This window comes from Marmota monax, unplaced genomic scaffold (assembly GCF_021218885.2).
Source record: "Marmota monax isolate L192 unplaced genomic scaffold, Marmota_monax_Labrador192_F-V1.1 WCK01_AAM20220418_F8-fsc00001, whole genome shotgun sequence".
Classification (NCBI taxonomy): Eukaryota; Metazoa; Chordata; class Mammalia; order Rodentia; family Sciuridae; genus Marmota; species Marmota monax.
Window position 1 is genome coordinate 18,229,670 of NW_026693777.1, and position 23,155 is coordinate 18,252,824.

Here is a 23,155-nt window from a genome sequence, read left to right on the forward strand (position 1 = left end):
ATAGGTCCCCCATTCACCCCAACCATTCTGAGCTGTGCTTGCTTGCTGAATTTATTTTAAAAGAGACATAAGCCACACACTTGCATATAATCTTTCAAATGGACTCCAGCTTTTTGCAGGGATGGTTTGTTAGGGAATTTGAATCCCAAAATACTTTCTCTTGCACATGAAATCAGTCCATCAACTCCTGACTCCAACCAGAATAGAAAGGCTCCCAGCACTAAAACTAGAAACCACTTTTGGTTCTAGTAAGCACTGCTTTTTTCTTGTGTTCTTTCCCTGACCCTTCCATGTACTTTTAGTTTTCATGTACTATAATCTGTCAAAACCTATTAATGCAGATAGGAAGATACCAACGTGCCAGGTGCTGGGAATGCCAGGATGGCAGCCTAATAACGTCTTCCTTCCTATGAAGCCACCTGGAACTCCTGAAGTGGGCCATGTCACCACACTGAAGTAACTGCTACTCTGCTAAAGCATCAGAAGAAAATTAAATGTCTAGATTGAGTAGAGCTACAATCTGTGCAAGATTGTAACTTGCTACAATCTTACTAACTGTGCCTGGTAGATGGAGACTCAGCCAGTTCTCAAATCCCAGGCAACTTCAGAATAGGATATGCCCTCTTAGGCCAGCTTGACTTTTAGATCTTTTCTTTACTGACCACTATAGGGAACAGAGAGAGATTCCTTATGACTGAGATTTGACTGTCCTTAGTATTTTCTGTGATCACAAGAAAGAGCTGGCAAGGGCTAAAAAACAAAACAGTTACAGTCACTGAGCTCCATGATAACCCAATAACTCCATGATAACCATAATAGCTCCATGCTGGAGTTTCTGCCAACAAAACAAAAACTGAAGGAGAAAATAGTTTGAATAACAGTGTCTGGTCTAGAACAATATAAAATATGAAACCCCAAATCCTTATTTTGGCCCCATCTCTCCTGTTAAATGATAAGTTGGATGAACAGAACATTCCTAGTTTTTGCCAGCTTTGACATTATAAGTTCATAAGGTGGATCTGAAAATCAGGAGCATCCACCCATGAATGAAATTTTAACTCTGATTTATAGAGTGGGAAGAATAACCTTGTGGCTGATATTGTCCTAGTTTAAACAAATAAAATTAACAGGATCTTCAGAAGTTCTAGCATTGATACTTTTGGCATATCTATAACTTCATGTACTACTGTCTGTTTCTTACTCTATACTAATTTCTGGTCTTGTCAGTCTATCTCTTGTTCTCTCTGCCTCTCTCCAACATAAACAACCAGAAGTGTATGCAAACTAGTGTGAGAAACACACTTGGGATGGGGGGACTTTGGTCAGTTTGCATTAGTCCTAGAAGTTCCATTATTCTAAATAAATGAGAAAGTTTGTAAATAAAAGGCTACAAACTTATAAGCATACAGCATAAATGAAGAATTATTTTAACTAAATAGGGAAAATTCAATTTGCCCCTTTAATTCTTCTCAAGTCACAAGCTCTGGGGCAGGAAAAACATGGAGGAAGTCCTTTGCCTTTGAGGTCTTCTCCCTTCTGTAGCTCTCCCACCTGGGAGCTGGATAATTCAACAGTGGAACTGAACCTAAATGAAGGAAATCATACCATAGACTTAAGCAGTGAATACTGGGTCTACTTAATCCAAGCTACAACCCAGTCACAATTTTAATAAGGGTGTGGGGTGGGGGAGCAAAACAAAAACAAAGAACTTTCAACTTTACAAACACTGGGAGGGCAACAGCTGGTCAGCTGAGATTAAAGGAGCGTGAGAGAGCACCTCCCCATCTCCTGACTTCTCCTCCCTCATAGACGGCCCTGTAGCCAGCCAGGGTTCACTTTTACAGCCCTGTGCAGATGACCTTGTTCCAGCTAAGATAGGGGCTCCTTTGATCTCAGCAGGGGGATGCTCTGGTCCTGCAGCTGGCAGATATTAATAGCACAGGATCTGCTGGGGTAGAAGGATCTCTCAGTTGGACCAGGTCACTTGTATTCCCTCCTCTGCGTCAGAGCAGAAGGAACTTCATTCCCTGAATCAGCTCCCGCTGGGTACTCTCCTTAGGTCAACTCAGATCCTTTTACTGCTCTTGCCGCTTGTTCTCACCCTACAACTGTTTTCAAGGGTGTACTGCTTAAGCAGATCCTCTGCTCTGCAGCTGAAATCTATTATAGTACTCTCTAAATCAGAACTATACCCCATTCATGGGTAGATACTCTTGATCTGCAGACTCACCTCACTATCTGATAATGTTACAGGAGGAAAAGACTTGAGCAATCACTTATTCATCCAACCTGTGGCCCAAAGTGATTTAAAAACATGCCTGAGATCAGGTCACTTAACACAAATGCTAAGCGGATACAATAAATGCTTGAAAAAAACAAAGCAATTTATATTTTATATGATAGATATATGTCATATAAATACACATCTCTCTATATATATGTACATATATATATATATATATATATATATATATATATATATGAACTTAACTAGTGCAATAGTTAAGTAGATATAAATGTTGTAAGAAATTTGTTCATTTTAATTCACTAGCAAGTAGCTTCATTATAGATCCTAGAAAAAATATTTCTATATCCTCTTTATCTGTTCAGCTATATAAGAACAAGAGCTAAAAACAAACAACAACAACAAAACCCAATTGTTTCCTTTCTCCCTTGGATTTCATAAGGGCATGTTGCCTAAGGATGTGCTGGTAATTCTCCCTCTGCTAGTAATACTTCATCATCTTCTTATAGCAGTCACACTCAAGTACAAAGCCATTTCTTTTGTCTGTTTTGCTCCTCTTCTTTTCACAAGATAAACCAGGAAGCCAAGATAAAGAAAAGTGCTATAACTGATTTTCAAATGAGGAAGCAAGACACTCTCTTCAGGTCTCTTCAGAATGGAACAAGTGTGCACAAGTGTGTGTGTGTGTGTGTGTGTGTGTGTAATCATAATAAATTTTAATGCCATTCTCAGGTGTTTTATGTGATTCTCATGGTTCTTTCAAAGTATTTACTATGATATTCACTGAGCATCTATTTACTGCTTTCAGTATGCCTAGAACTTTGCTAGGAATTGGGACATCACACACATACAAAAAGAACATGACACAGTCTTTTTCCTTAAAAATCTGCCAGTTTGGTCAGAAAAGCATGAAAAGTTAAAGTCATTTTTCTAGGCCTTATCCTCATACAGCTGAACAAGTAGAGAGAGAAGCAGAGAAGAAGAAAGCAGTGAGACCAGCTGTACAAGCAAGAAGACTCTGCAAGAGGCAGTCTTGAAGCCTTGAAGGAATGAATTTGGGAAGAGAAGAAACGAGAGAAGTGAATAAGGGAAATAGGGAAATGCTACTCTAGATAGGGAGAGTGATCTCTGCAAAGGTGTGGAACCTTTGTGGGAAGGGTCAGCTAAAAATCAGCACCAGGAGCACAGGAGTGCCCCATAAGGAATTGGTGGGAACTGGGGCTGAACAAGAAGGAAAGGACAGACACTAAAGGCTAAGAAGCATTAATTTCATCTAGTGGTGCTCTGGAAACTGGTCCACTCAGAAGAGAAAACATAGGAGTTTTTGTATTTATTGACTCTCGTGGTATAAATACTTCTATCCTGATGATTACAACAAATCCCAAATCCCTGAATAATTTTAAATTTACTTACTTATTTTGTCCATTCTCAGAAAAGACAATTCCTGGCTTTCTAAGTAGGAGAAAGACATGGTAGAAAGATATCAGATTGGGGAAGTTTAATTTGGTAGCAGCAGAATGAAAATGGTAGAGACTGGAATTGGCAAACTCTTTTGGATTAAAAAATAATCCAATCATGAGTTTAATAAGCCAGTTGTTCACAACATAAATTATTTTTAAAAGGGAGGAAAGATATTTTTGGATAGAAAAGCTAAAGAGGATGATGAAAAGTATTTGAGGGAGGAAGAATTCTGGATGATTCAGATTTTCAGCCCAGATGGCAAGAGAATGATAATGTATTACTAAAAGTAGAAAGCATTTTATAGCTTTTATAAATTTATATTTTATAAATATGCTATTAGTTTTCACCATGAAAGACATCAGCAAGAAGCAGGAATGATGTTCTTGCAGTTTCTGAGATCATAAACCAAGGCCCATCCACAGAAGACCACCTGGGCAGTCAGGAACCTTGCTAGGCCTAAAAGTCCCCTGTAGTCCATTATGAAAAATTCTCAGAAAGTGGAAAGGGAAGAAGGACCCATAAGAGCTCTGCACATCTACCCAGGCCTACAACATTGTGCCTGAAATTCAACTTTGACTAGAAGTCAGAAATGTCAAGTAAGAACATTCAATAAAACTAGAAACTACTATCTGGCTTGCTGATGTAATTCCTCTAGCTACTTAAAGCTCATTCCCATCAAATATATAGCCAGACTGACCTTTGCTAGCAGAAAATTTTTCAGGTTTACCACTGTAGAGATTTTTCTTAAGCTTCCTGTAAAGTTAATCAGGAATCCTACATGTATGGCATAAGAAACTGCTCTATACTTTTAGCCAGGCCAAAAGTACTCAAGACAAACAAAAGGCTAAATTGCTATGGGGCCGTTAGTAAAGTGGACCTTTGAGTGTGGGTCTCAGAATCAAAATCATTTATCAGTTTGCCAGACCTCCTAAGGATCTGAGACAATCCACAGAAGAACCATCAGCCTCCAGATGGAGATGATGGATACCTGTGAAGATGATTCACTCAAGTGAAAAAAGGAGCTCACTACAGAGGTGGGGGCAGAGACTCCAAATACAAACAATCAGATACCTAGAAATGTGGCTAAACCTAAATCGCCAGGCTTCAGCTGGCTTCACTGGCCAGCACCCATTAGCCATGTCTCTAAACTCTCAACAGGAGGCAGGGAGGCTGTGGGATGTTTGTCAGTGTCAAGTTTCAGCCTCTCCAGGACAGATACCTTACCTTCAGACAGGGACAAATCATCAGCCGGAGACACCAGGTCTGCCTGAGAAGCAAGGGCTTTGCTCAGATGGGTTGTAATTTGATTCGTCAAGATAACCTGTGAACAGACAGGGAGAAGGGAGGGGGGAAGGGAGAAGAAACAGAGAAGACCAAATTAATTATTAGAGCTATCCAAAGGCAGACTGTAGTTTAGGAGAAGACTGATAAGTACCTATGTAGGAAACCCCCAGCTCTAACTTTCACCAACTTTATCTTCAGGCAGGGCCTACAGGTCATTCAAAACCCAGAAATCTGAGAAAAAGAGGGTTACTTTTTTCAGACCTTAAATGGCTAATTAATTATTTCTAAATGATGAGAAAATTGGGACCAAGAAGTGTTATGTTAGCTAAAAAAAAACCAGAATAACCAGAATTAAGATGTACATGCACACATTTTATCAACATTTAATTTAAAAAATTATGTCCACAACCTAATATATTGTTGGTGCCAAATAAAAATAATTAAAAATCTCGATGCCTGTGGTTTCTTCCTTGTTATCTCAAAAGTCAATTTTAGTTCCAAATTTGTGAAACAGGAATAAGACTCAATTCTAGAGGAATAATTGTCCTCTTTTAAATTAGTTGAATTGTAATGAAAGAAGTCCAAAGTCCTCACTATGCAATTTAAAAAAAGTTAACATGATCCTACAAAATAAAGTCATAACATTTACAATTCTTGGAAAGGATTCTGAAACTACCTAACTACATGGTCCATTGCCACACAGTATTTTTATATTCAGTACAGTCAAGAAACTTTCTTTCCAAAACAAACAAACAAACAATCAAAACCCAACTTTCTTTCCTTAAAAATCCCCCCTTATAAAATCTACATCATTGTTTAGAAATTTAAAGGAAGAATAAAATGCACATTCTTTCCTAGAAAATAGTAACCTGCTGAATGCCACAATTATTTGAAAAGGATTGGGGATTCCCATCATCAGTAGAACTGTGAACATCTTGGTCATTTGGAGGAAATGTCTCCCCTGACAAGGTCATTTGGCATCTAGTGCACAATTTTGGAATATGTATCCAGTCAGATTGTCTTGGTCTATCCTGGGGATCAGCTATGGTTTTGTGGCCACCCTGATGAGAACAGAAATGGAAATCATCTCCAGTCTTTATTATCCAGCTTTTCTGCCACACCTCTGTCACTGTGAGTTTACCCGTGACACATTATACGTTCTATACCAATGGCAGTTTAACTGAGGGTTGAGAGAAGAACAAGATGGCAAGGTAAGGTTAAGAAATGTCTATTAGCAGAGACAAACTCTGAGGTCTTCATGTGTCAAGGAGACTCATGAGTCTCCAGTTACTCTGCAGAGCTGATCAGGTACTATGGGATTCCACTTTGTGTTTGCTCATCTCACCTCTTGTATTCTTTTGGACAGCTATCTTTCATCTAAACTAGTAAGAATCACAGAAGAAATATGTCTTCAGTTAAGATGCCTGGAAATGTTCAAACAGCCTGATCTTTTAAGAAACAACTATTCATATTCAAGAGGATGAATAAGGAATTGTGTTCATCTCTCTTTATAACAAGGGTATGGGCTTTGGAATTCAACAAAACTGGGTTCAAATTCTGACTCCGATACTGAGGACCTTGGGAAAGTTACAAAACCTGTGAGTTCCTCCATTTGAGCAGATAAAAGAATATAAATCTTATAGAACTGTTATGAGAAGAGAGATAATCAACATAAGGTGCTTGACACAGTGTCTGGTACTTAGTAAATTTCAAATAAATAGAAACTCTTGTTATTTACTGCAAAATGATGACATCTGGCCTAATAAATTAGTACATGCCACATGCTTCAGATAACTGGGTCTAGCAATAGAACACTAAATCACAATTTCCTATATCAGGAAATACTTTGGTACCTGATCATTTTTACCATTTTTTTTTCAGTGCTGGAGATTGAACACAGCACCTCACACATGCTAAGCAAACACTCCACCACTGAGCTACATCCCAGCCCTCATTTCTACCAGTTTGGGTCCTTCTAAGCATTTATTTATTTATTTACTCATTTAGTACCAGGGATAAAACCCATGTTGCTTAACCACTGAGCAACATCTCCAGTCCTTTTTTTATGTTTTATTTTGAGACAGGGTCTTGCTAAGTCCTTAGGGCCTCCCTAAGTCGCTGAGGTTGGTTTTGAATTTGTAATCCTCCTGTCTCAGCCTCCTAGAATTATAGGTGTACACCGCCACAGATGGCTCTAAGTTTTATTTAATTGCAAAGAATCTGTGTAAAAACCACAGCAGGAGGACTGGGGTTGTATCTCAGTGGTAGAGCACTTGCCTAGCATATGTGAGGCACTGCATATAAACAAACAAACAAATAAATAATATAAAGGTCCAAGGACAACTAAAAAATATTTTTAAAAAGCCCACAGTAGGAAAAAAAAAAGTAATTAGTTAAAGCAAGACCAGTAAGATTCTGGCACTGCTCTGAAAATACTATGTGCTTTATTTACCAAGAAACAAAATAATGTATCTGTCTGTTCTAATTAAAAAAAAAAGAAAGAAAGAGAGAGAGAGAGAAAGAGAGAAACTTCTGAGAGTTTCTAAATATGTAAGGTTTAATTTTATGGTATTCTTCTCAATGATGGCTTGATAAGAATGACTAGGAACTCCAGTTTGGTAACAGTGTAAGAAAAGCAATTACTGAGTATGGTACTTACTATGCAAAGTAAAGCATGTTATCATACACATGGAGGACATTAAGAGGTAAAGGTACTACATGTCTTCCATAGAAATTTATAAATTAAGTGATAAGGCATTGATTAGAATATTTAGATCACTTTTTCACAATTTTGGTCCTATAATGGAAACTTATACTAAGATGATTGTTTTGTGGTATAGAACTAATGACATGATGCCCTGTGGAACCTAAAACAAACTATAGCTGATTTCAAAAATACCCACTGGGCTGGGGGATGGGGGAAAGCTCAGTGACAGAGCACTTGCCTAGCATGAATCAAGGGTTTATCCCTAGCACCTTTGAAAATGAAAGAAAGAAAACTTCCCTCATTTCCACTTGCAATGGAAGAGTAGAAGAAAAGAAAACATTTTTACTCTCCCGTAGCAAAAAAAAAAAAAAAAACTGCTAATAAGAGCTAATAATTGGTTCTGTTAATCATCTTCTCCCTTTTTATTATGAGTCTTAAAGCCAAATCACTGAAGGAATATATGGCATCAGACCTCAGGGGTTTGCTAATCACATCATCTTACTGAATTGTGTGGTTTTCTGAATCTGTGTTCAGCAAAATGATAGAATGGAAACATTTCCAAAAGCATTGATTACAAATAATCACGACTTGGGCAGAAGCCTACAGATGTGTTTTCCTCTGAGGCATTCTAGAGACATGAAAACTATGCTCTTAAAATAACTTATAAAATAAGATTACAAGTTATAAACAGAGTCTCAGCACTATCTGGTTTCTGAAAATGAGTTCTGACACCTCAGAGGGGCTTTCCTATGCTTTCTTTGTTCCATTGGAAAGATCAGGGCTTCTATTGCTAAACTTGTGCAAAAGCAGTTTGCAGTGGCTGGGACAAGGGCTTTGAAATCAGACAGACCTGTGTGGAGATGCTGGACTCTACCGCTTCCTAACTGAGTGACACCAGGTAAGTTTCATGACCTCTGAGGGTGTGATAACACTTAACTCACAGAGTTTTGAGGATTAAACTGGATAATGTGTTTACAGTCCTTGGCATAGTGCGTGGCTTGTTGTCATCCCCATTGTTGTCATTAGTTATCCTTTGCTGATTTGTGTCTTGGTTGTTCAGAAGCCTGATTCTCAACATTATATGGTACCTCATTAAAATGTACTACTTTTATGTTTTTATTATCAGTAAAAAAAAAAAAAAAGCTTAAGAATAAAAATCTTTGTACAACATATAGCTCACAGTTGACAAAGAACAAATATTTGCTGCTTATATCCTCAAAAGCAACAAAACTTTGACAGTGCATCTGCTATTCCCTGAAAAGAATGGCTAATTAAAAACATAACATAACCTCATTACCATCAACTGTAAACCCAAAGACAGAGTAGAATAGATGGACAAAGGGAACGATATACTGTATAATCTGAAACTAGGATTATACAGTATATCTGTATAATAGGAGACAGAATCTAGCTTAAAGTTTACTTGCCAGGAAGAATACCATCCACTTTACTGGGGAGAATAAGAAGGCTTATAAATTGTATAGATTTCAACTCAGCTTTTAATGGAGAGACAACTTATTCCCAAGTCTTCCTCACACTGCCTTCTCAGGTTTCAGATGCTTAATGAGATACATTTGTATATGAAATGGCCTTTCATATAAGGACATATAGACCTCGAGTCCCTCCCAAGGCAAAATGGGAGAAGATTTCTGCCTTCAAAGAGCACGTCCCTGGGTTCCACATTTCCCTTGGCATTTCCTACCTTCTCTAAATGCATCTTATTCAGTCCTTCTGTGCGCTGTTGTACAATGCTTATTCCTCAATTTAAGGAAACAGTTAAAATCTCTTTTTAAAAAATGCAATTCAGGGCACAGATTCATAAACAACGCAATAGGTCTTGGAAGAACTTGTAAGGTAGAGAAAACAGATGGAAAGACAAGAACCAGTTAAAGCTGAAGTAAACTGATAAGGCAGATTGCTGGGAAATCAAGGTGGTTTTGGTCAGAAGGCAGAGGGTCCTGAGCATGAAAAACCAACTAACACACAAACAAACAAAAAATGAAAGTCATTTTCACCAGGGACTAAAAAGGCAGCTTTAAGACAACAAAACTTTGAGTAGAATGAGCTGGTCATCAGCCTTAAGAGTCAGGACTGGACAATTCAGGCTGACTTTCCACTAGTATATGTGTCTGGTACAGACTGTCTGCCTTCAGTTGACCCATCTTTCTTCAGTTATGCTGTAACAAGACTATATCTAGGTGATACCCACACAGTGCTTGAGCTTACTGCTTACTGCTCAGAATACATTTGGCCTTAATAGGCAACTGTATGCATCTAGTCTGATCCACCCTACATTGAAGGGGTGATGGGGATTCCATGAGTAGCCATTTAGTATGTTGGACAGAAGAGAAAATTAGACTGCCTTGGAGAGAACAGAGTGAGGAATTGCCAAGCCTAAAGCATAGCCTTTGATGGAAGAAGTTCCTTTTACTTGACTTTAAGGTGACAGAGAAGAGGGAGTTTATGGTTGATCAGGCATAGAATAGATTGGAATGTGATATCTGGTCCTGTTTGGTCAGCAGAAATATTCATGGTCATTGGAACAATAACTAAATATTTACAAGTCAGATTCTTTTAAGGACCCGTGAATATGACAAACACCATTGTTTAGCTTTCTGGGGGACAGATCACCTTCACTGATTCGAACTAGTCACCTGCCTGAAATCAATAGCTCGGATAAGAAAAGGGGCTGCAGGCCTCCTGCTTAACTCTCCTTCCTAAGGGTGGGGAGAGAAGAGTTCTCAGTACAGACCCACTAACAGGTACCTTCTCTAGATGTTGAGGTCTTGGCCTAGAGAATTCAATCTATAAAATTATGAACCTATGTCCAAAATACACTACAAGATTGTCAAAATGTTAAGTCATAATAAGCCCAACTTTGGGATGCTAAGAAACAACCATAAGCCAAGTAGGTAAATAGCTTCCACTCCTATGAATTCAGGTATGGAATGAGTCTACAGAAATTTTCTCAAACTTCCTGGTGGTCTTCAATGGCCTCAGTGCATGTAGTTTGTCATTTCTGAGGTCACAGGAAGCTTGGAAACAAAAGCTCTTTGTGAAACTCATGTCTTTGCAACCGAATTCAAGGGGCTGGCTGGTGAGTAGAACCATGGGGCAACCTGAGACAGCTCAGGGGCATTTCTGTGCCCATAAGAACATCTACTTCCTCCTCCTGCCTACTCCCTGCCCTCCCCCCCTCAAAAAAAAAAAAAAAAAAAAAGGCCACAATCTAACATAATAGAGAACTTTAAAAAATCACTTTAACTGGGCCAGCAGGGCTATGTGCAATGATTATCTTGAAACTTCCACTCCCAGGTAAACTGGCAGCCCACTGGATAAGCAGGTCAGCTTATCCAGAAAGAGCAATGAGAAGAGAATGTGGGTGCTGACTCTACTCACCATCCGACTGGGGCTCAGCCTAGTGCTTTCAAAATGATGAGGTACTGCCTTTTATCAATTCTGAAGGCACATTTAATCTTTCTTTATTTTAATACTAAAAATGCTCTATGGGTTTCAGGCACTGTTCTAAAAATGTTACTTTTGGTTTCTAAAGTGATGCTAATTGCCAGATATGACAGTGACCTAGCTTCTCTATCTAAACAGCAGACTTGGGTAAGTCAGATATTCTGAGTTTTAATCCTGGCTCAGTTATGGGTTGCTGAATGCTTTGCTTTTAAGGAGACAGAGGCCGGAACTTTCCTGTGAGAAACTGTTCAGGTTCATTGAATCCTTTCATCGCCGAGTCTTGAGAGAAAGACCCTGGAGTGGTTTTCACCATGCTCACCTCTTGCTTTCCAACCATGACGGTGTCCACCCAACCCGTCTGCTACTGGAGAGCCACAGTGAGGGGGATTGGAGGGAGTGAAGAAGGAAAGCAGGTTGGGTGAGAGGCCAAGGGGAAGAGAAGAAAAGGCCCCCCAAGAAGGCTTGAGGGCTACACTCCCAGACTCAGCCCCTCCCAGGCCCACTCCCTTCCTGCCCACTTGAGCTCTGGAAAAAGACATTCAGTATTTGTTGTGAGGAAAAGTCAGACCAAATATTCTGGAATTCGAGCAAGATAAAAACAAATCTGGTTTTACTATTCTCTGGCTTAGTTTTGCTGAGCTCTGGAAAATTATGAGTTATTTCATGATGAAAATAATTTTTTTTTCTGTTTCTGATTACAGAATATCGTTGTCAGTTTTAGAAAAAAGAACTGATAAGGTTTAAGTATTCCAGCCTGCTATTTCCATTTTGAGTGACTGCACAATTGTTTTCTGGGAAAATCTAAAAGGCTGTGGAGATTTTCCTTTAGAAATATTTGTAATAAAAAGAACAAACTTCAATTCGGCTTTAGGAAAACACAGGTATGGGTGTTGGGCAGCCTATCTTTTATTTCTGGTTCTGACGGTAACCTGCTGTGCAGTTCTGTTCAGTCTGAAGGAGATGAAAAGGAAATTAATGTATTAATTGTTAATATAACAGGCTACAAAAAAAAGTTTCCTATTTTCACTCACATTAGTACTAGTGTTGTACTCAAAATTCCACCATTGTTATTGACTCTCACCATCTCCAGCCTTAAGAAAACCATCCTACCCAGAACGGACTGGCAGCGGCTGAGGCAAAGAGGAGGGGAAAAGGGTAAGGAAGACACCCTAACATAATATGTGTTTATGGTGAGAATTTTTTCAATCTGAATAAAATTCATGCCTCTCCTTGTTAATGGAGGAGAAACCTCTTCTGTAGTTATCACTCTGACAGCCACAGGTAAAGCTAGAGAGGTGCACTGCCTAGGAGAGTCCCTGAAGAATAGGGTGGCTTGGTTTGAGGCAATGTAGCTGGAGGAAGGGAAAAGGATCAAAGTTCTACACACACACTCACCCAGTCACAAAGGGACTAGTAACAGTACTCCTTCCACTCCATGGCAGCCACCTCTCCTGACCACTGATTTCCCAGGGAATGCACTGAAGTAGGGCTATTTCTGCCATATGGTCAACATGAACGCATCGCTAGGGCAAGTAACTGTGCAGCACAATAGGGAGGCTTTCTCTTTGGCCTACTTCTCCTGGGTGCGCATTCAAGGGGGAAACCCGGGCCAATGGCTGTGGTATAGTAGCCATGGGCATGGAGGGTTCTGGTTCCACTGTTGGTGTGCTGTTTCCCCGGCCACAGTGGGCTGAGGTTAGCACGTGTTAGTTCTGAGACTCAGAGGGGCCGACAGTTGGGAGGAGGCCACAAGCAGTGAGCTATTTCCGCTGTCAGCCCAACCCTGTGGCCTCATCGCTTCAGTGGTCTTGGGCCGGCTGCAGGAAATAACACGCACAGTTGGTGAACTGCGACAGGGCAGCTACAGTGGCTTCCAATGGGGCATTTGCCAACTGTGTGCAACTTTGCAGTTAGCATGGGGCCAAGACAGCCTTTGGCCAGCCAGGGCATGAAAAAGAACAAGACATTGTCAGATGACTCTGAGGTTCACACGGACGTGGAAGAAACTTTCCTACCAGCTGCACTGTGCATTTTTTGTGGCCAGCTTGCTTTTGCCCGAAGTTTGTTTGGTTGTCTTCACCCACTCCCTCACCCCTGCCCACTGAGCCCTACAGAAAGGTAGGGGAGGTGAATTTCCAACAGCCCCCTGAGTTTCTGCTGACCTTTTTAGGAGGTTTTTTTTTTTTTTTTTTTTTTACTTGGTGGTGCTTTCTATTCACGTGTACGCCTGGGCTCTGGGGATTCCCCTCCCTTTGATTTGTAAGAAGGATTAGAAAGACACTGCTTTGTGATCAGGCCATCACAGACGACTGGTATTAACCAATTTCCCCTTCTTAGACTCATTTGAGACCCAGAAAATAGTTCTGTTGAGTCACTTGCTCACTGAGGGTCTGAAAATACAGCTTTTGGGGGAGTCCACATTGATAAACACCAGCTCTGATCTCCACCAGTCCCAGCTACACTTACAGTGGCTTATAACAGACAGGAGCCAGAGCTCAGAGGAGCCTCTGGTCTCACACAGCCTCTAAGAAAACTCCTGTGGGGGGTGAGCCCATATTAGTCTGCCTCTTTGTATCTCTATGCCACCAGCATGAATAGCATCCTGGCCACCAAGGGCTCTCCAAACTTACTGACTGGACAGGTACAATCAATTCTATCTCTACAGTGACTCTGGGGTATAAAGTAGGAACAAAGGTCATTCAGTACCTGTTCAAAAGGAGGCCAAAAGGTCTGCCTAGGAACAAATTCCCAAGTCAGCAGCCTCAACAAATATACTCTTAGGCAAAAATTACTTATTTGATGTCCTCAAGAAAGGAATGTTGTATAAGTGTTATTTTTAAAGGGGGGGAGGAGTTGAAATAATGCTGTGTCCATATTTAAATAAATGACATCAATACAAACAATAATAACTTACAGTGAAACAGAGTCAACATAGAAGAGACACAATAAGCATAGGTCCAGAACAAATACATTAAATGGCCAAATATTTACCTGGTGAGTAGGGGCAGACTTCCTTTCATAGTGAGGTCCTTGCAATGGATGGAGATCTTCCATCATGGTCACCAACAGGCCAACTACAAATCACATGCTACAGGCCCATTAAAATGGGTGTCCTGACCATGGGTACAACTCAATTGAGCCTCAATGCCAGGTGACAAATACAATTTTAGTCTCTGATACCCATTCCAGTGGCTTGGACATGGCCACTTGGAGCACTGCCCAAGAGGAAATGTGAGGCTGTGTGAGGTCTCAGAGTTGCTAGAGGGAATGGTGAGGCACATATAGTACATACATATTCACTAGGTGCTATCCTGAACTTTTCTCTCCCTCCTTTTCAGGTGACTATTTGTTACCTCTCATCTGACATCATTAACAGGAATAATGACATCATGGTACTTTATATTTAAAGAGTTTATTCACAGAAGGGTCTTAGCTGTCCTCACTAGCAGGTAAGGGAAATTGGGAGCTAACTGAAGTAGCAGTTGTGTTACGAGTTCTAGGTTCCCATCTCAGATCCATCACCTAATAGCTACAGAACACCTATTCTACACCTGCTCAGGTACAGTACTTAATCTCTCCATGCCTCAGTTTCAACTGTCCATTTAAGATAGCAAACATGCCCATTGTGAGGGGGAATGAGTTGGCACATAAAGTAATTAAGACAGTGTCTGATGCCTAGTAAGTACCTAACAAGTATTACCTTTCTTCTGACATTCTCATTCTAACTGCTGTATTTTTCATGGTTCACTTCCTCTGATTCTCATCCCCATCCCAAATGTTCCAGTCTGGACTATCCCCCTTCCCTCTTAAGTTTCCATCTTTCAGGAGTCAGTTCAAATTCCACCCCATCATGGAATTTTCCTAGCCCCAACAAGTCCTTCATTTCCTAATATCAAGTAATCTACTTCAAGTATTTTTCTCTGATTGTGTGATGTGCGTTATTCTTCGCTCTCTACCTACAGTGTAAACATCATGAGATTTTATGTTTTTCTGAAACCCTGACCCCATTCTAGAGGAGAAAAGAGAAGGGAAACCAGCATTGATTGAGCACTTCCTATGAATCAGACCCTGTACCAAGTGCTTCACACATGTCATCCTCATAACTCAGTGAGATAAACATTACTACCCTAGTTTTAAAGATGAGGAGACAGGTTCAAAGAAGTTGAGTAGTTTTCTGAGATCAAACAGTAAGCATGTGGGACAGCTAGATTCAGACCAGGTCTGTCTTTCTAATCTATACTGATTTACCTCATAAAAGGTTCTCAACATCAAAATTCATGGCCTTGACTTGGGAGGATGAGATAGGAGGATCTCGAGTTCAAAGCCACCCTCAGCAAAAGTAAGGTGCTAACCAACTCAGTGAGACCCTGTCTTTAAAGAAAATGCAAAATAGGGCTGGGGATGTGGCTCAGTGATCGAGTGCCCCAGAGTTCAATCCCTGATACCCCCGCCCCCCAAATTCATGGCCTCATGTATATTTGTTGATTAATATCCTCAGAGTAAAGCATTTGCTCATATTAAATTTACCAAGACCCATGTTGTTTAATGCAAAATGACATTTAATGGGAAAATGTAAAAAATGTTTAAGAATAAAACAAATTTTCAGTACCAAGAAGAAACCAGTCAACTGCTTTGTGGAATGTACTGTGAATTCTGGTTGGTAGAGATGGAAACATTGAGTTCACAGGCTGGGGAGGAACCATGCTCTGGTAGATATGGCAAAGGAAAGGACACAGATTCCTGGATTCTATTCCTGGCTTGGCCACTAACCACTCTGCTAATATTTTCACTTCTGCTAAAATGTGATGATGAGAGTTTCCAAAGAAAAGTTGCCATATAAGAATAGGCAGTTAGCTGGTTAAATGTGGTAGAGCCACAAACAACGCTGGGATCTGTAATAGGAGTTCACAGTTGGGACAAATTACATTTGGGCATTTGTCTTTCTAGCTTTGCTTCAACCTATAGAGAGCAGCACTGAATATGGAACAATCTTTAAGTATAAATAGTAATAGTATGTATGTTTTTAAAGAACTTTCGTTAATTTAGGATCCACTTGAACCATTTATGTTTGTTCTCATTTCTACTTGAAATGACATTTGTATTTTTCAGACTGGTTACTATGCACAATGGCAGTGCTAAATAAGAAAAAAAACTGATTGATTCTTAGCATGTTTGAAAATCAACACATGAAGTATGCCTCTCTCTGATCCTGTGGAGTATCTCATCCTTAAGATAAAGACATAGCTGGGACTGAGCAAGTAGGAAGAGACGTTTGTCATTGGTCTTTGAAGTCATCTAGCCAAGAGTCCAGGCGTGAAAGAACTGGTGATAGTGGAAGGTTATGACTGCTTCTGTAATCCTTTAAGGTACACATGATCCTCTTGAAAAAAAAAAAAGGGACCAGAACCTGTAGGGTAGTGACTGTCCATTTGTATGCAGCTAAAGTCCTATGGAACCCAGAATCCTGGAACTATGAGCAAGTCTTGTGGACTTCCTGTTTCCATCAAGGTCTAGAAAGGGATCACTGCTGAGAACAGATGCCCAGCTGCTTTGAAACAGGGAGGACAGGCAAACTCTTTTCCTGCTCGTGGACTCCTCCTGCCCTCCCTAGGACCACACTGAAATGACTAAATATGGCTGTTGCTCCAGTGAATCCAGTCAAATAAATAAGTCAATTCTCTTTTAAGTTTGTGGTCTTAACTTCTTGTTGGTTTATTGCAAAATTAGAGGGCACATAGAGTAGAACCATCAATCAGTAACCAGCAGAGGAATAAGCTCTTTGTGGAATGTACTGAGAAGCAGGAAAGAAGAAGAAAAAAATGAAAAGAAACCTCATGAAATGGCCATTTGTTAGAAGAACACAGAGGGGAAAAAAAAAATCCCCATTTTGCATGGAGCATTATTTCGGAAAAGTCTTATTAAAGGTTTCCTATCTCCCCAGGAGAGCAAGCACAGGAATGCAAACAAAAATCCCTCAAATGATTTGCCATTTATTAGTGCTGGTTTCTTGTGGGTTTTGCTGTATTCCATAGACATAGGCAAAGATCAGGGGCTTCGGGCTGGAACAGTGACTCAGCAGGCCAGAGCCCAGGGTTAGAAAAGGAGAAGCCATTATTGATTACTACAAAACAAACAAACAATACTGGCTTCTGTAGCACTCTACCCCAACCTGACATTCCCTTAGCACCCCTTCATTCAGAGTTAAAGCATCCACTGCCATGCCTTACTTAGAATTTCTGATAAATGTTACTTGATGAGGATGAATGAAGAGGCTAGGGGAAGAAAACTAACATTCACTGAGCACCTTCAGGTGCCAAACAACATGCTCAATATCCTATCTAAATATCCCCTTTAAGGAGCAGCGGGGGTGGCGGGGGGAGCATGTATGTAGCTCAGTGGCATAGTGCTTGCCTGGCTTGTGTGAGACCCTAGGTTCAAGCCCCCAAACTGCAAAGAGTAAATAAATAAACTGGGCATGGTGGTACACATCTGTAATCCCAGTGACTTGGGAGGCTAAGCCAGGAGGATCTCAAGTTTGAGACCAGCCTCAGCAACTTAGATCCTGTTTCAAAATAATAAATTAAAAGGGATGGGAATGTAGCTCAGTGGTAAAGTGCCCCTTGGTTCAAAAAAAGAATAAACAAAAACCTCATTACAACCTTGTGAGGTAGGTAACATTATTCCTCCACTTTAGGGATAAAATCATGTTGCAAGCAGCAACATCATGTGACAACCAAATCATTTCTTTCAACTACATATCCCATGTTCAAGCATGGCACCAAAAATAAACTATTGTGACAATATAAATTCCTCTGAAAGAAATGAAACAGAGAGGGCATGGGGGTAGAAATGATGGTGGAATGTGATGATCATTATTATCCAAAGTACAGGCATGAAGACACGAATTGGTGTGAATATACTTTGTATACAACCAGAGATATAAAAAAAAAAATTGTGCTCTATATGTGTAATAAGAATTGTAATGCATTCCACTGTCATATATAAATAAAAATAAAAACAAGAAAAGAAATAGGTAGTTTTGGAAATTGCATAATAGTAGTCACTCACCCTATGTCTACTGTGCATATTTTTTTTTCTCCAGATAAGTTTCTTCTCCAGGATAACTACTATTCTTGCCTATTTCATAGGAGGAAAAATCAAGGTGCTGAGTAGGGAAATGTTCACATGGGAAGCAGAAGAGCCATTAGAACACATGTGGTTCTGACTCTTACCTGTAAGTTGTAGTCTTTGAAATAATTTGGTCATAGGGAAAATTCTTTGTTGCTTTAGAACAATAAAGGTACTATATTTAAATATATAATACACATGTGAGTGAATATTAAATCTCATCTGAATCTCCTTATTGACAATGATATGGTAAATATTACATCTTTTCCCACATTGGAGAGAAAAAGTGATTTTCCTGAAGTTTACAGCATATAAATGAACCAAGACCCATATCCAATGCCATATCCCATGATATTTATACTCCTTGATCTGGAAGAGAAACATACTTTCCAGAAACAAATGACTGATGGTAAAGGAAAAACTGCTGTGAGAACACTGGTCTCATGTCTTTCTAAAATGAGGGTGAGCTATGTGATATCTAGTGAAACCACATCTTGGCTTCCCTCTTCTCTCTACACAGGTTTTAACTATCAATGCCATTAGAATATACACTCTCACTGAGGGTGGTCCTCTGTTGATAATCCGAGGGTCATTGGTTAAGGTTTATTAGAAGTGGTCTCCTTCATTAACTCAGCCAAGGAGTTTCTGAGGGAGAAGGGTAGAAGCAAGAAGAGAGGGAAAGCCATATCTGGTACTAGGCAAGTTCAGAACAAGACTATAAGGAGGTTAACAAGTAAAGTTTATATTTAGGGTTTCCCTTCCTAATCCCCATTATAGTCTCTCTGTCCAGAGTACCCCATGGGCTTTATGTGCCCATCCCTTCCATTGCAGGTGAAGTGGAACCCCTGCCAGACTTCCCTTCCCAGCCAGCACTACCTGGAAGAGCTCTAAGAGCCCAAGACTTCATCTATGTACCCTCCACCACTATTCAGAATTGTACATAGTCTTTTCTTCCCTTCCCTGTTCCTGATGAACTAATTCCTAAATTTGTTTTGCAGGAGTCTTTTTTTTTTTTTCCACCAGAGAGGCCCCTACTGACATGCAATATCTCTAAAGCAGTGACTCTGAAGAGGGGAATGTTGGTGAATCCAGTTCTTCTTTCTCTGGGCTCATATTAATTCTCCTACCTATTCTTTTCTTCCCTCTCCTGAAATAGGTTTGGCTTTACATATGACTGACAGATTGGCCTATAGACATTCAAAGAATAGTCGAAATATAAGCTGAATATAAGACAAAAACAAAATTACAAGTAATTTATTTAAGTATTAAATTTAAAAATATTAGTAAAACATTTATTAAATACTAATTATTGTTAAAACAAAGTAATATTTTTCTGTTAAAAAGGAAAAGTAACATTTGGATCTGTGGAGTATTTCAGAGGAGGTCCCTGACCTCTGGAATACTGGAAGTAAAGTGGCCAATCACAGGCATTTATAAGAATTCATCTGACTCTAAAAGGAGCTCTTTGAAAAGCAGGCTATCAGCTGAGAGACTTCCCCTCTTCACCAGACTCTCATGTCTCTGAGTACCAACCTTACAGACAAGACAAGATGCCTTCAGAGTCTCCTCCTGCCACTGATCTAATTCATATGGGACAGGTTCTTGCAGTTAAAAGAGGGGGGGGGGGATAGAAAAACAAGAAACTTCAGCTGAGAGATTTAAGGGTGTTGTGTGTGCGCACATGTGCACACACAGACACAGAAAGCTAGGTTTCAAACTGTATTTAGAAGCTAAATTCTGCTAAAACACATCAAAGGGTATCAAGCCCCATCACAGAAGAAAGGAAAAGCCCTAATTCAGATGCAATACAGTTTAGGAAAAATCATTATGAAAGACTTCTTAGAAAACTAGGGGAGTTAAAAACTAAAACAAAAAAAACAACCAAAATGTCCTCAAACGACCATGTATGTCATCAGGGACCATTCTGGTACCTCCCTCCAATTCCCTCACAGGAAGAAGCAACCCTATCAGGCCAGAATTTCCCTGCCCTTGAGAAAGTAGACACCATAAGCAAAGCAGGGTCTCTTTGTTTGTTCTACTAATACACACACACACACACACACATACACACACATATTTTAGCCAGTTATTCTTCAACATGACTGACAAGTTTTCTACTTTTCTGTTTCTATTTTCAAAGTCAAAAATAAAATTCAACTGGAGATTCAAATAAAAATTTTAATCACTACAACTATGTTCCTTTCATGTAAATATGGTCAGTTATTAGTTATTAGGTAGTACATAGGGTTACACAGAAACCCCTTGATGCTAACACAGATTTTGGAAATGAACAAAATAAGATGACCCTTTGAAGTTAAAATGGGTAATCAGCACTGCACAATGAAAAGACAGAATATGAGCCCCATAAAATAACAGATCTAGAACATAATCATTAATGGATGCTAAAAACCATGTGATGTGCTAGGTGTGGTGGCACATGCCTGTAATCCAGCTACTTAGCAAGCTGAGACAGAAGGATCACAAGTTTCAGGCTAGTTTGAGCAAGTTAGCAAGACCCTGTTTCAAAACAAAAATAAATAAGGGCTGGGAATATATGCTCAGTGGCAGAGCTTAAAGGTAAAACCCTGGGTTCAATACCTAGTACTGCAAAACAAACAAACAAAAAAACTTGAGGTGAAAAGTTGACAGAGAACTTGGTCATAAAAGATCAGACTGCCAGCATCTGAGCCCACTGATCAATTCAATCACCATTCAAGGTGGTACAATTATACATTATTGCCTTGTGACATTATGAAATAGGAAGTACACAGCACCACCTATGGAGTATTTTTGTCTTAAAAAACAAAAAAAGACTAAATCCTAATCAAGCCTCTAGCTATAACCATTAGTTTGTGGAAAATATGAGTTACAGAAGAACAAGTTAAAGGAAAAGGTAAGGAAGCCATCAACCAAATCTAAAGTATAAGTCATTCTATATCTAATTTCTCCAAAAACATCAATGTTACAAATAAAGGGAGGATGAGAAAGTGTTGGGGAATAAAACAAAGGGCATATAACAAACAACTGCAATTTATGGACCTTAATTAGTTCCTTATTCAAGTAATTAACTGTGAAAGGTAATTTTTTGAGACAATCAAGAAAACTGAATATGGGCTGGGTAATCAATGAAATTAAGACATTGTTGGCTAATTTTGTTAGGTGTGGTAAAGGCCTGGCAATTACAGTTTCAAATGCCCTTATAAAATTCAGAGATATTACAGGGAGAAATTTAAAAATACAAACCAGGAAGAAAGGGTGGGGAGATATAATTATGATACATTTTGTAGTTCTGTCATGAACACTTATACTGTCACAATGATATAAATGCTAAATATGATTTTAACTAAATGTTAAAATACCCATACTAGAAAGAAGAAGAGTGAAACCAAAGGAGAAAACAGTATAAGTGCTCAATGGTCATCTTCCATAAAAGACATAAGACAATGTCTAAAACAGAAAAATTAAGAATACCAATTCAAGCACATCAGTTAGGAATGGGTAGATAACTAGCAGAAGAATAGAAAAGACAGGGAAAACTAGGGCAGGAACTGTTGTCTGTCAGTTTAAGAATTATATTGTCATTAGATTTATGAAACAATATACATGCTTTATTTTGATGAAGAATAAAATTTACATTAAAATTTTAAAATAATACATATATCAGAATGATGTGGGGAAGATGTTTGTTATCCAAAAAACAAAAGAAAAAAAATTAAATATAAAGGACAGAGAGGCAAAGATGGCATTGCTTTCATACCTGGGAAGTCCAGTTAGAGGGGCTGGTTTTCAGCAATGCTGAAGGGTCTTGCTGAGACTCACACAACAAATAAGGACCAGAAATAAGAAGAGTCATTGCTCATCTTTTTCAAGTTTACAAAAGGAGTGAAAGCCAATGAACTCTGGAGACATTATAATCTCTTCAAATCATAGCTGCTGTAGTCAATCCCATTAGCTTCAAACCGGCTGACTAAATATCCAGATTATATAAATCCAACTCATGTTCACCTGGTAGAGAGAAGCCTCTGCAGAAATGGAATCCAAAAATTCAAAAACAATCTATAAAAGCATAACAGAAGATAAAGAAAGGACCATGGCATATAGAAACTTTCCACTGTCCCATTTTCAAGCTGAAATAAATGTCTCACAAAGATAATCTCAGACATTTGTCTTTTTCCCATAGGAGAAGGGAAAATGAAAAGAAAGTGACAAATTTAGGAGATTCTAAGAGTTCTGTTGTTTTTCAAATTTATTGAGTAATTACTGTTCCCGAAATTGAAACTAAACACCTTTCAACATCATATAGTTATCCTTAATCCTTTACTGTGAGTTGGACAGTCTGCTAAGAACTGAACCAGGATTACTTCCTTTTGTCCTGACCACTGTCCTGTGAGGCAGTACATAGTATTACATCCATTTTACAAGTGAAAAGGGTGAGCTCAGAGAGTTTATAAAAGTTATGCAAGTAATGAAGAGAGCCAGAACTTGAAGCTAATGTTCAGAACCCAGACCTATTGAAATACAAAGCTATGGTTTTGACTCTATATCTTTTCTGATCTTCACAACATACCCTCAAAGTCAGTACTATAATTCCCATTTTATAGATAAGAAAATTGAGTCTCAGAGAAGTCAAATTGCTTTCTGTAGACACACTGATCAGTGGCAAAGCTGGGATTCAAATCCAGAATCATTTCACTCCAAAGCGCAAGGTCTTCACCACAACATTATATGACCTCTCTTTTTGCTAGGCCATCAGTTCGTTCATTCAGTAAACATTTACCAAAGGCTACTATGCACCAGGTATCAATCTAGGCACCTAGGGTACAAGATAAATAAAATAGAAAAAAAAATCCCTATGGGGAGTATAT

General features: G+C 39.2%; 1 protein-coding gene and 1 long non-coding RNA gene across 8 annotated transcripts in view; one reads left to right on the top strand and one right to left on the bottom strand.

Annotated features, from left to right (window-relative positions):
• The window catches only part of Rad51b (RAD51 paralog B), a 573,606-nt gene that overhangs the window by 148,031 nt on the left and 402,420 nt on the right, over positions 1–23,155 (bottom strand). For all 5 annotated transcript variants that reach the window (XR_009228352.1, XM_058584544.1, XM_046461479.2 and 2 more), the window contains exon 8: positions 4,931–5,027. Coding sequence is in view for 4 of the 5 variants with exons in the window: in XM_058584544.1 (XP_058440527.1) it covers positions 4,931–5,027 (97 nt within the window). In the remaining variant the exon portion in view is untranslated. The remainder of the gene's footprint in view (positions 1–4,930; positions 5,028–23,155) is intronic.
• LOC124104503 (uncharacterized) lies at positions 8,405–16,848 on the top strand. 3 transcript variants are annotated; one of them, XR_006855449.2, is made up of 5 exons: positions 8,405–8,595; positions 11,013–11,137; positions 12,253–12,317; positions 14,501–14,611; positions 16,272–16,848. It is a non-coding gene; the product is annotated as an uncharacterized LOC124104503 (long non-coding RNA). The 3 variants fall into 3 exon arrangements; XR_009228354.1 differs by having other exon boundaries at positions 11,013–12,317; positions 14,501–15,501; XR_009228353.1 differs by lacking the exon at positions 8,405–8,595 and having other exon boundaries at positions 10,912–11,137; positions 14,501–15,501.